General features: G+C 63.3%; 1 protein-coding gene across 1 annotated transcript in view; it reads right to left on the reverse strand.

Annotated features, from left to right (window-relative positions):
- Positions 1 to 12,500, reverse strand: part of PTSG_08677 (uncharacterized protein) — a 14,834-nt gene that overhangs the window by 321 nt on the left and 2,013 nt on the right. Inside the window, exons 4-5 of the mRNA XM_004990411.1 lie at positions 12,107 to 12,495; positions 1 to 11,768 (exon numbers count right to left, since the gene is read on the reverse strand). The exon at positions 1 to 11,768 is cut by the window's left edge and continues 321 nt beyond it. Of these exons, the coding sequence (XP_004990468.1) occupies positions 42 to 11,768; positions 12,107 to 12,495 (12,116 nt within the window). The 3' untranslated portion in view covers positions 1 to 41. The remainder of the gene's footprint in view (positions 11,769 to 12,106; positions 12,496 to 12,500) is intronic.

Genomic DNA, 12,500 nt, shown 5'->3' on the forward strand with positions numbered 1-12,500 from the left:
ACACACCCACACAACACAACACAACACACAACACGCATCCGTCAGATGAGGTTGTGTGCCACGCTTGAGCCCTTGGCGCCATGCGTCTGTGATGAGGCCTGCCCATCAGCAGCCGCAATGAGCGCATCCACGTCGTTGGCGCCATCCACCTCAGCACCATCCTCGTTGATCAGCAGCGGCTCAAACGCCTCAAGCGCCGCGCGTGTGCGCAGTGACCCGCGGGGCTCCCGTGCCGGATATGCGGCGGGATCCAACCGCACAGACTCGTCCTGCAGCTGCGAGCTGCGTTTGCGCACGCGTTTGGAGATGCGGCGGCTCAGCCTGTTCAGGTCCTCCGAGTTGTATTGCGGCTCTGCCAGCTCCTGCTCTTCTGTCGTCGTCACGCGCGACGTGGGGCTTGGCAGCGTGAAGTGCACATCGTTCTGGTCTTCGGGCAGCAGCACAAACGGCACGTGCGGGCGCTGCTCCTGGTAGTGCCCGACGAGCGTGGCCAGGTCTGGGAACCACGGCTGCGGCTGGTCCAGCAGGTGCAGGCGGTAGCCCTTGTCCTTGTTGAACTCGAGCGCATCGTGCCGCACAATGCTCGACGCAACACGCACGCACAGGAAGCAGTGCAGACGGCCGTACACAAGGAACGTGCCAATGGGCTTGTCACGCACAATCCTCTGCGCAGCGTCGCTGCCAATCGTCGGGTGGTACCAGTCGTGCATGTGCACGTACTCCCACGTCAGCCGCGACACAACGCGGCAGCGCGAGCGGTGGAATTGCTCCACACGGTCCGAAACGCTTGGGCCCGACACCTTCCGCAGCGATTTGAGCTTGATGTCCTCCCGCACCGACGTCTGCTTGCCGCCAATGTACGTGCTCTGCAGCGGGTTCAGGCCGCGGCGGGAGCGAATGCGCTTCACCTTCGGGCTCTTCTCGTTCCCATCGCCGCTGCCGCCGGTCAGGGACGCGTGACGCACGCTGTTGGCCAGGCGGGCAAACAGGCTGGGCCGACGGCCCTGTGCAGCCGGCTCCTCGTTGATGGAGTCGGCGTTGGGGCCAGCAACGCCGCTGCGCTCCAAGTCTTCCACCTCCACCTCGTGGCTCACGTTGGACGAGGCCGGGCGCATGTTCATCTTCGTCACAAAGAACGGGCTCTCCTTCTCGGGCTCATCCATGGTGCGCATGGCTGTGCCCACACCAGCAATGTTGCTGCTGTTGTTGCCCGTGTAGCCCTCCACGTCAAGCTTGATCACGGGGCTGCGGGCACGCTTGGCAGCACGCTTCTGCCGCGTCACCACAACAGCAACCACCGCCACAACCAGCAGCACGCCAGCGCCAACACCGGTGCCCACAGCAACCGCCTGCTCCACCTTGCTCTTGTCGTTGTTCGGGTTCAGGTTGCCTGTTGTCGTTACCGTGTCCCCCGTCGTCGTGGCTGTGGTTGTGGTTGTGGTTGTCGTGGTCGTCGTGATGGCCACAGAGAAAGACGTCTGGGCGCTCACGCCGTTGCCGGCTGGCGGCTGAATGGCCACCGCCTCCAGTGGAATCCCTGCGTCCTGGAGCGTTGTCTTGAGCGCGCCAGTCGATGCAACGGCCGCAAACGTCTCCACGACCGTGTTGAGCTCTTCCAGCTGCTGCTCGGACTCCTCGTCCGTCTTGGCGACCGTGCCGTTGTTCGCGTCCAGAATTTCAATCTCCACGTCAACGCCCGTGTCCGAGGTTGCGCGGCGACGCCGGCTCGACTCTTCTGCCAGTCGCTTCCGCAAAGCCTCCTCGCGCGCGCTCTCCAGGTTCACCTCGTGCACAGACACGACCTTGATGCGCCACGAGGGGATGTTGAGCAGGACGGCAAGGTTGTCCACAAGCGCCGCGCGGTTGGTGTGGAACTCGTCAACAGACACAGAGAGGGTCAGGTTCAGCTGCACCTTGTTGATGGTGCGGATGTCGTAAATCTGCTCCGCAGCTGATGGGCTACCCTGCAGCACAAGGTAATACGTGTTGCGCGCGTCATATGCGTTGGCGCCACGCGGGTCTGCCAGCGTTGGAATGCGTTGCAGCGGCTCAATCTCCTGTCCGCCGTTCACCACGCGCAGCGCAAGGTTGTCCTTGTACACGTAGATGCGCAGCAGCACCTTGTCGGCCGGGTCTGTGGAGTGGAAGCGGATGCGCGCGTTGTTTGGCAGCGTGTTTGACGTGTTCAGGCGGTATGTGCGGCCCGTCTCAAACACCATCGGGTACTGGCCAAAGAAGAACCGCTTGGCGCAGCCGTCGTCAAAGGGCCCCAGCGAGAAGTGCTGCCGCTCAACAACCGTCTCGTTGAACATGCGCTCCATCTTGATGGGCCCGATGCGCCGTGACCCGCGGTCACGGTCAATGTTCTCAAACGTGGCTGTGCGCAGCGGCATGCTGTGGCAGAAGAACGCGCCCGCGTCGCCCATGGTTGTGCAGCGCGAGTGCCCGTCAATCAGGCCTGGGTTGGCCTCACTCGTCACCACGCCGGCACGGCCCATTCCGCTCAGGCTGCCGTCAAGGTCATGCGCCACCATCAGGTGCACGGCGTCGCAGCCCGTGTTGCACTGGTGCTGGAAGATGCCCGTAGGCGCAAAGTAGAAGCGCGCGTCTGGCGCCGTGTTGTGCCACGTGATGCCTTCGTAGTACTGCTCGGGCGAGTAGTTGCGCTGCGTCGGGTTTGGCGAGATGCCAACAGACTTGAGCCCGCAGTCCGTGCTGTTGAAGTGCGAAAAGTCGGTGTCCACCACCCGCAGCTCCGTGTGCTGCGTGCCGGGCAGGCCGTAACGTCGCTCCCAGCCCATGGAGCACAGGCGCTCCGGTGTGGTGATGGGCCGGCACACGGGCAGGTCGTCCTGCCCACACGTCTTGCCGCGGTTGGTCACCTGCGGCAGAAGCAGGCCAACGCGACGGTACGTGTTGCCAAACACAGAGTTGCACGTGCCTGATGTGGCGGCCACGTCCAGTTTGGACGCGGCGCGGCAGCGAAGAGACGCGTCGCACGTGGACGCCGGCGTGCTGCCCATGATGATGCACGACACCACCTCCGCGCGCGTGTGCAGCGCAGGGTTGAAGAAGTTGGCGCTGATGCCAATGTGCGAGTCCGCAACCACAGACTCGTGCACCTCAAAGTGGGAGCGCTGGTCCACGGTGAGAATACCCACGTGCGCCGCCTTCCACGCCTTGAAGCGGTTCACGGCCAGGCACCCGCGCGACTCTGCAATCACAAACATGCCAATCAGCACGCCGTGCGCCTCGTTGTCGATGATGCGTGGCTCCGTGCTGTCGCAGGCGTCGGCGCGGACAACAAAGCCGGCATCCTCGCCCCCGCTCACCACATTGCCCTCCAGCACCACGGAGGCCGTGTCTGCAAAGATGGCCGCGTGTGGGCGCACCCACGTGTCTGTCTCGTCCGGGCTGCGGTGGTTGCCGACAATCAGGTTGCGGCGGATGTCTGCGCGCTGCGTCTCCGTGTCAAGCTCAATGCCATCCCGCTGCGTGTGGTGGATCACGTTGTCGTGGAGCGTGACCCCCTGTGACCCTTCGCTCACCACGCCGTAGTTGTGTGAGTCGGACATGGTGGAGAAGAGGACCTCGTTGATGGGCTCGTCGCCCGCCGCAAACGTCTCGTCGTACACGTACAGGATGCACGCGTGCTCCATGCCTTCCTGTCCGCAGCTGTTCATCTCCACGCCGGTGATGGAGCTCGTGCCAACGCGCGTGCCCTGCTCAAATGCGGCGTCCATGACAACAATGTGCGCACCGTACGTGTCGCCACCCTCGCCTGCGCCCGTCGCGCCCTCAAATCGCACGTTGCGGCTGAGCTTGCCCACCGCCGCACGCAGCTCCACGTCGCCCCGCCCCGATTCAACAAAGTCGGCAAAGTGGCGGTGCTGCAGGGGCGCCGTCAGCGTCACAGTCAGGCCGTCCGCAGACACGCCGGCAATCTCCGCCGTCTCATATGCGTCTGCGTTGTACTCGGTTGCGGAGAGGACGATGCGGTCGCCCTGCGCCCAGTCCACGGCCTCCATCATGTCCAGCGTGGTGTCGCCAGCCTCCGCCGTCATGGCAAGGCGCGTCCACGCCACGTCTGGTGGCAGGCCGTGCAGCTGCAGGTCGCCGAGCACCGCCAGGACCTTGTTGCCGAGGAAGCGGGAGTTGTGCACGACAAGTGTTGGGGACGTGCGCTCGCCATGCAGGCGAATGACGGCCTGGTGGGAGAAGGGCCGCCCCTTGGAGCCAACCTGCAGGCTGCCCCACACCTCAATCGTGTCTGCCTCCAGCGTGCGGTCTGCGTCGTCCTTGAACTCCAGCTTGCCGATAATCTGCAGGTTGCCGATGCGCGGCGGGTCCATGTCCAGCACCACGTACATGCGGCTGTTGATGACAATGTTGTCGCCGGCCTCTGGGTAGGCGGTGATGCCCTCGCAGGGGGCAAACCCGTCGCCAAACCGCCCGTACGACGCCTTCTGCTCCGACGGCACGCGACACCACATGCTGATGTCCGACCAGTACGTGGGGTCGTACAGCGGCTCCGTGGAGAAGAGGTCGTTGCACGCGCCCGGCGCGCACTGGATGGCGCTCACGTCAACCACGTACGGCCCGCCAGAGCCAATGGTGCCGGGGATGGTGTGGTCGATGCCAGAGGTGGTCAGGGCCACGTGCCACAGCTGGCGGTTGTGATCAATCTTGCCGGTGCCAAACGGGTCTGTCACGGAGAGGTCGGTGATGAGCGAGGCGGCGGGGCGCTCCTCCCCGTTGTTGTAAATCACCTCAAACGCCCAGCGGTAGTCGATGTAGCTCCACATGAGCTCGAGATATTCCTTGGACCCGCGCAGATACTCCGGCTCCGAGTAGCGGATGCGCATGGTGCGGAAGTCAATCATGCTCACCAGGGACGCAAAGTACGAGTGCTGGTTCACAATGGGCACGGCATACCCATAAAACTCCTTGGGCCGGAACACGAGCGTGTCCTCCGTGGTGTTGGGGTGGTCGCGCTGCGAAAACTGGACGCTTGCAAAGTCGAGCTCGTCCGGGTTGATGCCGTCAATCTGCAGGCGGCGCACGCGCACGTCGCCGTTGCACACAATGCCCTCGTCGTACACGGCGTCCTTGTGGTCGCACAGGCCCGGGTAGTGGTTCCACGCGTAGTAGGGCGTGGCCGTGCCGTTGACAAAGCCCGTGAGCGAGCCGTCCAGGTCGTGGAAGATCTGCTTGAAGGGCACCGTCCACCTCACATACCGCTGCGTGTTGACAAAGCGCACGTTGGCCAGGCGGAACGTGTAGCCGCCCTGCCTGTAGTCCGTGTCTGAGCCGCAGCTGGCGCACCCGGAGATGGCACCGGCGTCCTCGTAGTTGACAAAGGTCGCGCCGTCGACGTGGAAAAACTCGTTCTGCGGCATCATAATCGCAGAGAGGGTCTTCTTCTTCGCGGGCAGCGACACGCTGTTAACAAAGAGCGAGTTGACAATGTTGGGGTCGTCCTCCCTGTACTCAATGCCAATAAACTTCTTCCAGAACAACTCCTCCTGGCCGTTGCCAACCAGCTTGGCGTTGACGTGATGCAAGTCGCCGTTCTGCTTGCCAAAGATGCCGTGGGCGCCGTTGTAGAAGGACGTGAAGTTGTGGAAGTACTGCGGTGCGGGCCCGGACGTGGAGTCACAGGGGTCCACAAACGGAACGTACGAGGGGTAAATGCGCAGGCCGTGCACGCCGTTGGAGTGGGCCGTGTTGTTGAAAAACTCGCGCATGTGCCAGTGCACGGGGCAGATGGACGTGGTGAAGGAGGGGCCACCCGGGTGCGTGGGCGGCTCAAACCAGTAGCCGTCGTTGTCGCAGCCGGCGGCGACGTTGTGGCGCCAGTGGTTCGCTGGCGACGCCATCCAGAACGTGGCGGGCTTGGTGTCGGACTTGAGCATGACAAACAGGCGCTGCGTGAACACGCCAAGGTTCGCCTCAATCACGTTGAACTGCTCGTTGCCGTCCTCAACAAAGAAGTTGTGGCCCTTGACGTGGTAGGCAACGTTGTTCTGCACGAGCGAGCGGTGCGTTGCGTGCACGGTGACGGCGCGCTGGAACGAGTGGTGGATGGAGTTGGAGCGGATGTACGAGTCACGGTTGTCGCCGGCCACGTGGAAGTGGCTGCAGTAGCGCCCGAGCACGCCCGCCTGGCCGCACCGCCGAATCTCAATGTTCTCCACGCGCAGGAGCGCGCCGTGTGCACCAATGAGGTGCGAGCCAAAGCGCTGCTTCTCCGACTTGCCCGGCTCGCCCTGCACGACAATGTTGCGGGAGATGATACCCACCTCCACGCGCATGTCAATGCGCTCGCCAGCAATGTAGTGGATGGCAGACTCGTGCGTGTGGCGCACGGGGTCACGCAGGACAATGGTGTACCCGTCGTCCTCAAGGCCAGCAACCACCAGCTCCTCCGTGTTGCGCATGGCGCTGTGGTGGGTGAGGATGATGTCTTCGCCATCCTCAAAGTCGACCTGCTCCGAGAGGTGGATGCGGTCATCGCCAGCGTGCACCGTGCTCTCCACCTTGGTCCACGTGCGCACGCGCGGGCGGCCATGGAGGTCAAGCACACCGCGGTCGCGCCACGCAACAACGTGGCCCGTGCCGTGGTGGTGTGCCGACTCTTCCGTGTTGTCGCTCGCGGCAAGCACCTTTGCGCCAATGTGCGGGATGCCGGCGCTGTTGAAGCGGTCGCCGTATAGCGTGATGGTGGCGCGGTTGAGGAACGGGTCCTCCTCCGTGCCAATCTCAAACTTGCCGCCCTGCACCCAGATGTAGGATGCATGCACGTCAATGTCCCTGCGGTCAAACACAAGCTCGCCCTGCACAAGGAGGAGGTACATCTTGGGCGGTGACACGTCCAGCAGCACCACCTGGTCTGGCGGGATCACCACGGTGTCGCCGTCCACGGGCGGCTCATCGTTGGCCCACGTGTTCACCTGCGACCACCGATCAAGGTAGCGGAAGCGCACCGTCGACTCCGACACGGCGCTGTGGCCGGCAGGCGTGCGCAGCTCCAGGGAGAGTGGGTTCAGCGCGCTGCGCTTGGTGGTCTCGCACGTCACCCATGTGCCGTCCGCGGCGGCGTCGCGCACAAGGCACGGGTATCCGTTGACCATGGCCGTGGTGTCGTTCACCTGGGAGGAGGTTGGCAGGCGCGCGCCCGTGAGTGTGACAAGGGTTCCGCCCAGCGACGACCCAAACTTGGGCTCGACGCTTGTGATGACGGGCGTGGCGGCAATGCCGTAGGCAAGCGTTTGGTTGGCGTTGCCGTCCACGGAGACGGGCAGGGAGGAGGCGGAGGCTGACGTCGCCGTCGCTGTGGCCATGACAAGCGCGTGGTTGGTGTCGCGGGCAACGTGGCCCATGCTGGCGTGCGGCTGTGGCGGGTGCACGCCAACAGACACGGCGCAGGCGTTGTTGGCGTCCAGGGTGCTCATGTAGATGCCAATGTACTCGAGCTCGGCCATGGTGCAGTAGCCGTCGACGGGCCCGTTGTAGCGGACGTAGCGGATGTATCCCGTGGGTTCATCGAGGTCAATGGAGGTCCAGCCCTCCGTTGTCTCCTGACTGATGGTGGCCACCTGCGTGAAGTTGACACCGTCAAGCGAGACGTGGAAGGTGCCGCCAGCGGCCTTTGTTCGGTACTGCAGGCGCGGGAAGTAGCGGATGCGGTGCAGCGAGGCAACAGACGCCTCGCCCAGGTCGTACAGGATGCTGCAGGTGGAGCGATACCCGCTGTATGACCACGAGTGCGTGAGGAAGTCGTCGTCAAACACGCTGGCAACGCCGACCGCGCCGTATCCTGTCGGTGTGCCGGAGAGGACCTGCTGCTCCACGTTGTTGAAGGCCTCGTACGACTCGGGCGTGTTGATGCTGGGCGCCTCGCACACGGCCGTGTCGTAGCTGGAGGAGATGACGGTGCACGGACGGTCGCACACGGTCACAACAGAGCGCTTGGTGTCCAGTCCAAAGCCGCGGCCGCGGAGTGTGACGTGCGTGCCGCCGCCATAGCTCGCCAGCTCCGGAGCAACGTCGTCAAGCTGCAGGAGGGAGGTGAACGCCTTGGCGCCACGCACGACACCAAAAGGTGACACGTCCACAAGCACCTGGTGCGTGCCTGCAGGTACGCGGCCAAGGAGGCACTCGACCTGTGTGTCTGTGGATGCAGTCTGGTTGATCTCGCACGGCACGCCGGCGACGGAGATGGCGATGTTGGTTGGCCAAGTCGGGGTGACTGTGGCGTTGGTGGCATTGACGTACGGCGTGGGGTCGAAGCCACCGAGCAGGCCGGTGCCCGTGAGAGTCAGGGTGAGTGAGCCATCAGCAACGCCCTGCGTCGGGCTGACAGAGGCGAGGTTGCCAGACTGGGACATGTTGTATGCAAACTGGCACAACTCCGGTACCGGGCAGTCGCTGTACGTGCGCAGGTTGGTGGATGCACCAAACGTGGTGCTGCTGGTGGTGTCGGAGGAGGAACCGTGATCGTGATCGTGATCGCTATCACCCCCATATGGCTCAACCAGAACTGTGAGGCTCGCCGTCTGCGTGTCCGCAATGCTGGTTTGCTGCAGCGTTGGCGTGATGAACGTGACGCTGCCGTATGTGGCGTCAACTACAAGCGCGCGTGTGTTGTCCAGCAACACCCAGTTGCCCTGCACTGCATCATGCGGGTTGAACCCGTCACCAAAGAGCGTGACGCGCGCGCCACCAGCGATAGAGCCCGTGCGTGGCTCCATGTGCGAGACGGTGAGCGGGTAGGAGAACATGAGGTGGCCGGCATGGGTCGTCGCAACATCATCAAACGTCGTCGTTGTCGTTGTCGTCGTGGTAGTCGTCGTCGTTGTACTCGTGGTTGTTGTTGTTGTTGTGGTGGTGTTCATGGCCATGGTGGCGTTGACGGCCAGCGTGGCATTCACCATCGTGGTGGTGGTGGTCGTTGTGGTTGTCGTGTTGTCCGCCATACCCATGTCCATGTCCATGTCCATGTCCATGTGATGGTGGTGGTAGTGGAGGTTGACTGTGGCCGTACCGACAGGTGGAACCATGACTGCGATGGAGTGGTTGCCGGCGGTGAGCGCGGGCACCATGCACCAAATGTCGTGCTGCGTGTAGTCAACAACGTGACAGTGGCCATATCCGACCGTGACGTGCGGGGCGAGCGTGAGGTTGTCAGCACCCACGTGCTCGAATGACATCAGGTCCTCGGCAGAGAACTGGAAGCGGTATCCCTGCAGGTGCAGCAGCGTGCCCTCACCGCCCGTCGTGTTGCTGGCCCCGGTGATGACAGGGGTGAGCGCGGGGAGAATGCTAAAGTCGCAAGCGCTGGTCGGCTGCGTGGAGCCGGGCGGGGGCACGTCGCACTTTGCAACAAACCCGTTGACCTGCAGCTCCAGCACACCACCCTCAACAGGGGTGTCGGTGGCATCGAGGGTGCACTGCACGAGCGTGTTGGTGACGTTGAAGACGCGACATGCGGTCACAGCGGTGCCATTCTCGTCCTTGATGAGGACACCGGCCGACGAGAGCAGCGTGCCAAACCCTTGGCCGTGGATCTCCACAACAGAGCCGCCGTTCATGCCCACGGCCGAGGGGGAGACGGCGCTCACGCGGTGCGCCACGTCCACGCGCACAGCGGGCTCCGGGCGGGCAAGCACAATGCCGTCTGCGGTGCAGAAGCGCATCTCGGGCACCTGGTCCACCTGCTGGGTAATGGGGAGGGCGTCGCCACGCACGACGAGGCACGTGAGGTGCGCGCCGTCGTCCGTCACCTGCGCATCCGCACACTCGCGGTGGCCGGCGAGGAACACCGTGGCCGCCTTTGTGCCCATGACGGGGCTGCACATGGAGCTGTTGCTGACGAGCTCGCCCGGTGTTGGGAACGCGCCGTCAAACACGAGGTAAGTCGACACGGCGCTGGGGATCTGCGAGGGATACACGTGCGTGATGGCCGTGGTGGCGTCCCAATCGTACGTGAACGACACGGCCGGCACCGCGGCACCGTTGACGGTGATGTTGACGTCGACCGTGGTGGTGTTGACCAGGGCGGCCTTGCCCTGCGCCAGGGTGAGGGACCCGTCATCACTGCTGAGGTGGGGCACGACGCACACGGCGTGGTCGTGCGCAGAGGCGACAACCATGGCAGCAGCGCCGCCAAACAGCACAGCATCGTCGCTCGTGTCGGAGAAGCCCGTGCCCCTGATGGTGACGAGCCTGCCACCGGCAACGCCGGACGAGGTGGGGGTGATGCTGTCGATACGGAAGCCGTAGTTGATGGTGGTGTTGGCGTCGTCGCGTGCACGACCCTGGCCGTCAACAACAACGTCCATGTGATGTGCGCCCGCAGCGCCGTGGGCGAGCGTGCACTCAATGTACGTGCTGTTGACAAACGTGACGTTGCAGGCTGGCCCATCCACGCCCATAAACACGGCAACACCAACCGCAAGCGCGCTGTCAGTGGTGGTGGTGGTGGTGGCGTTTGCAGCAGCACCATCCTCACTCGTCGTCGTGTTGTTGATGACGTCATTGGCGGTGTTGACAGTGGCAAAGTTGCGGCCCCAAATGGAGACGGTGTCGCCGTTGTATGCGGTGGGCGGGGCGGCGACAGCGGTGATGACGGGCGTGATGTCATCGTTGTAGGTGAAGGCGCACACGCTGTCCCCCGTGCCAACATCGTCGCAGCCAGCAGGCACGTCATCCACAAAGACGCGCACGGACGAGTTGACGTTGGTGTAGACGCGCTGAAAGTGCTCGCCGGGAATGGGGTCAAGCATCAGGTCGTGCACGCCCTCCTGCTCCACAACGACAGACATGGACGCGTTGGTGCCCTCGAGACGCGAGTCATCGACCATGAGCAGGTCCGTGTTGCCGGTCGGGGTGTAGAAGGTGAAGGAGATACGCCGGCCGTCGTGGATGTTGTGCGTCTGCTGCACACGAAGGTCGGTGAGGGTGGTGTACTGCTCAAGCTGGTCGGCGATGGTGTCGGCAGATGCGCTCCAGTCGAGCCAGTCAGTCCACAGGTTGTGGTAGCCGACACGGAAGGTGCCGCGAATGGGGTCTGATGCCGCCACGGTCCGCTGCGTGTCGATGCTGAACGATGCCGTCTTGCCCGTGAGCTGCGCCGTCGACGTCTCAATCACCTGCGGCAGCGCAAACTCCGTCTCTGTTGGGCAGTTGTAACGGATGCGGTACGTGCGCACCGTCTCGTTGGTGCTGGGCTCAACCGTGTCCTGCACCCACGCGCCAATGGACGAGCAAGGGCTGGTGTCACTGATGGCGTATGCCATGGTGCTTGACGGCGAGTCCCAGTTCACCTGGCGGGAGAGGGTGTTCTGGCCGTAGAGGTAGAACGAGCCGCCCGTGGCGCCGGTGATGGTGATGGTGTGCTCCTCGCGCGTGACAATCGTTGAGAAGCGAACGCTTTGCCGCTCCCGCACAGACTCGTGCATCTTCTGGTACACGGTGAGGTTGCGCGGGTCTTGGGGGCGGATGGAGCACGCCACGAAGACAAAGTCGCCTCCGCCGCCGTCACGCTGTTGCACGCGCGTGAAGTAGCGCTGGCCTGCAATGAGGGGCACGGGGTCGGAAATCTGGCCATCGCGCACGTAAAAGTGTGACGAGTAGGAGCCAATGTGCACGATGCGGCGGGCGTTTGCCGGGTCCTCGTCCGTGCTCAGCTCCAGGCTGCCCTGGTCGTCGGAGCGCACGTAAAACGTGTAGTTGCCCGTAATCGGCGGCACAAAGTACGCAACAATCTGTGACGTGTGTGTGAGTGTGTATATGTGTGTGTGTGAGTGTGAGTGAGAAGTGGGGAGGGGGGGGGGTGAGGGCATGGGGGCAATTGGGAGGGAGGAGGCAAAGGAGGGTGAACGTTGTGAGAGGAGGAGGAAAATGTGGTGCTGTGTGAGGAGGAGGAGGGAAAGGATGCAAGACCTCATTGGAACGAAGTATGGCATGACCGTAAAAGACAAAAAAAAATTAAAAGTCTTCATTCACAAATACATGAGCACACATGCATATGCACGCACACAAACAGGCAGACAGACACAGACACAGACACACACATACACCAGCAGCAGCAGCAGCAGCGCACCTCAGAGGCGTATCGGGGGAACGAGTCAATCTGGACAAGGCCTTGCAGTGCGGCCATCTGTGTCATCTCAAGGTCTGGGGCGCCGAGTTGGGGCGCCGTAAATGGCCACGGCTGGTTTCCATTCCACGCGCGAAGGTTGAGGCCTGTCGGTGTGTGGTGGGCCTGCGGGTTGGCGGCAAAGGGCTGCAGCTCGCACGTGAGTGTCGTGCGCTCGCACGTGGTGATGATGCAGGGGACACCGGCGACCAGCACTTTGTTTGCGTTGCAGTTGTCGTCGTCAAAGCCGGAGCCCGTGATGGTGATGATGTAACCGCCAAGCAGACCCGAGGAGGAGTGGCTGATGTGCGACACCTGCGGGTGCACTGTCACCGTGTATGGCTTACCGCCGTCTGCA

Source organism: Salpingoeca rosetta (genome assembly GCF_000188695.1).
Source record: "Salpingoeca rosetta unplaced genomic scaffold supercont1.24, whole genome shotgun sequence".
NCBI classification, from domain to species: Eukaryota; class Choanoflagellata; order Craspedida; family Salpingoecidae; genus Salpingoeca; species Salpingoeca rosetta.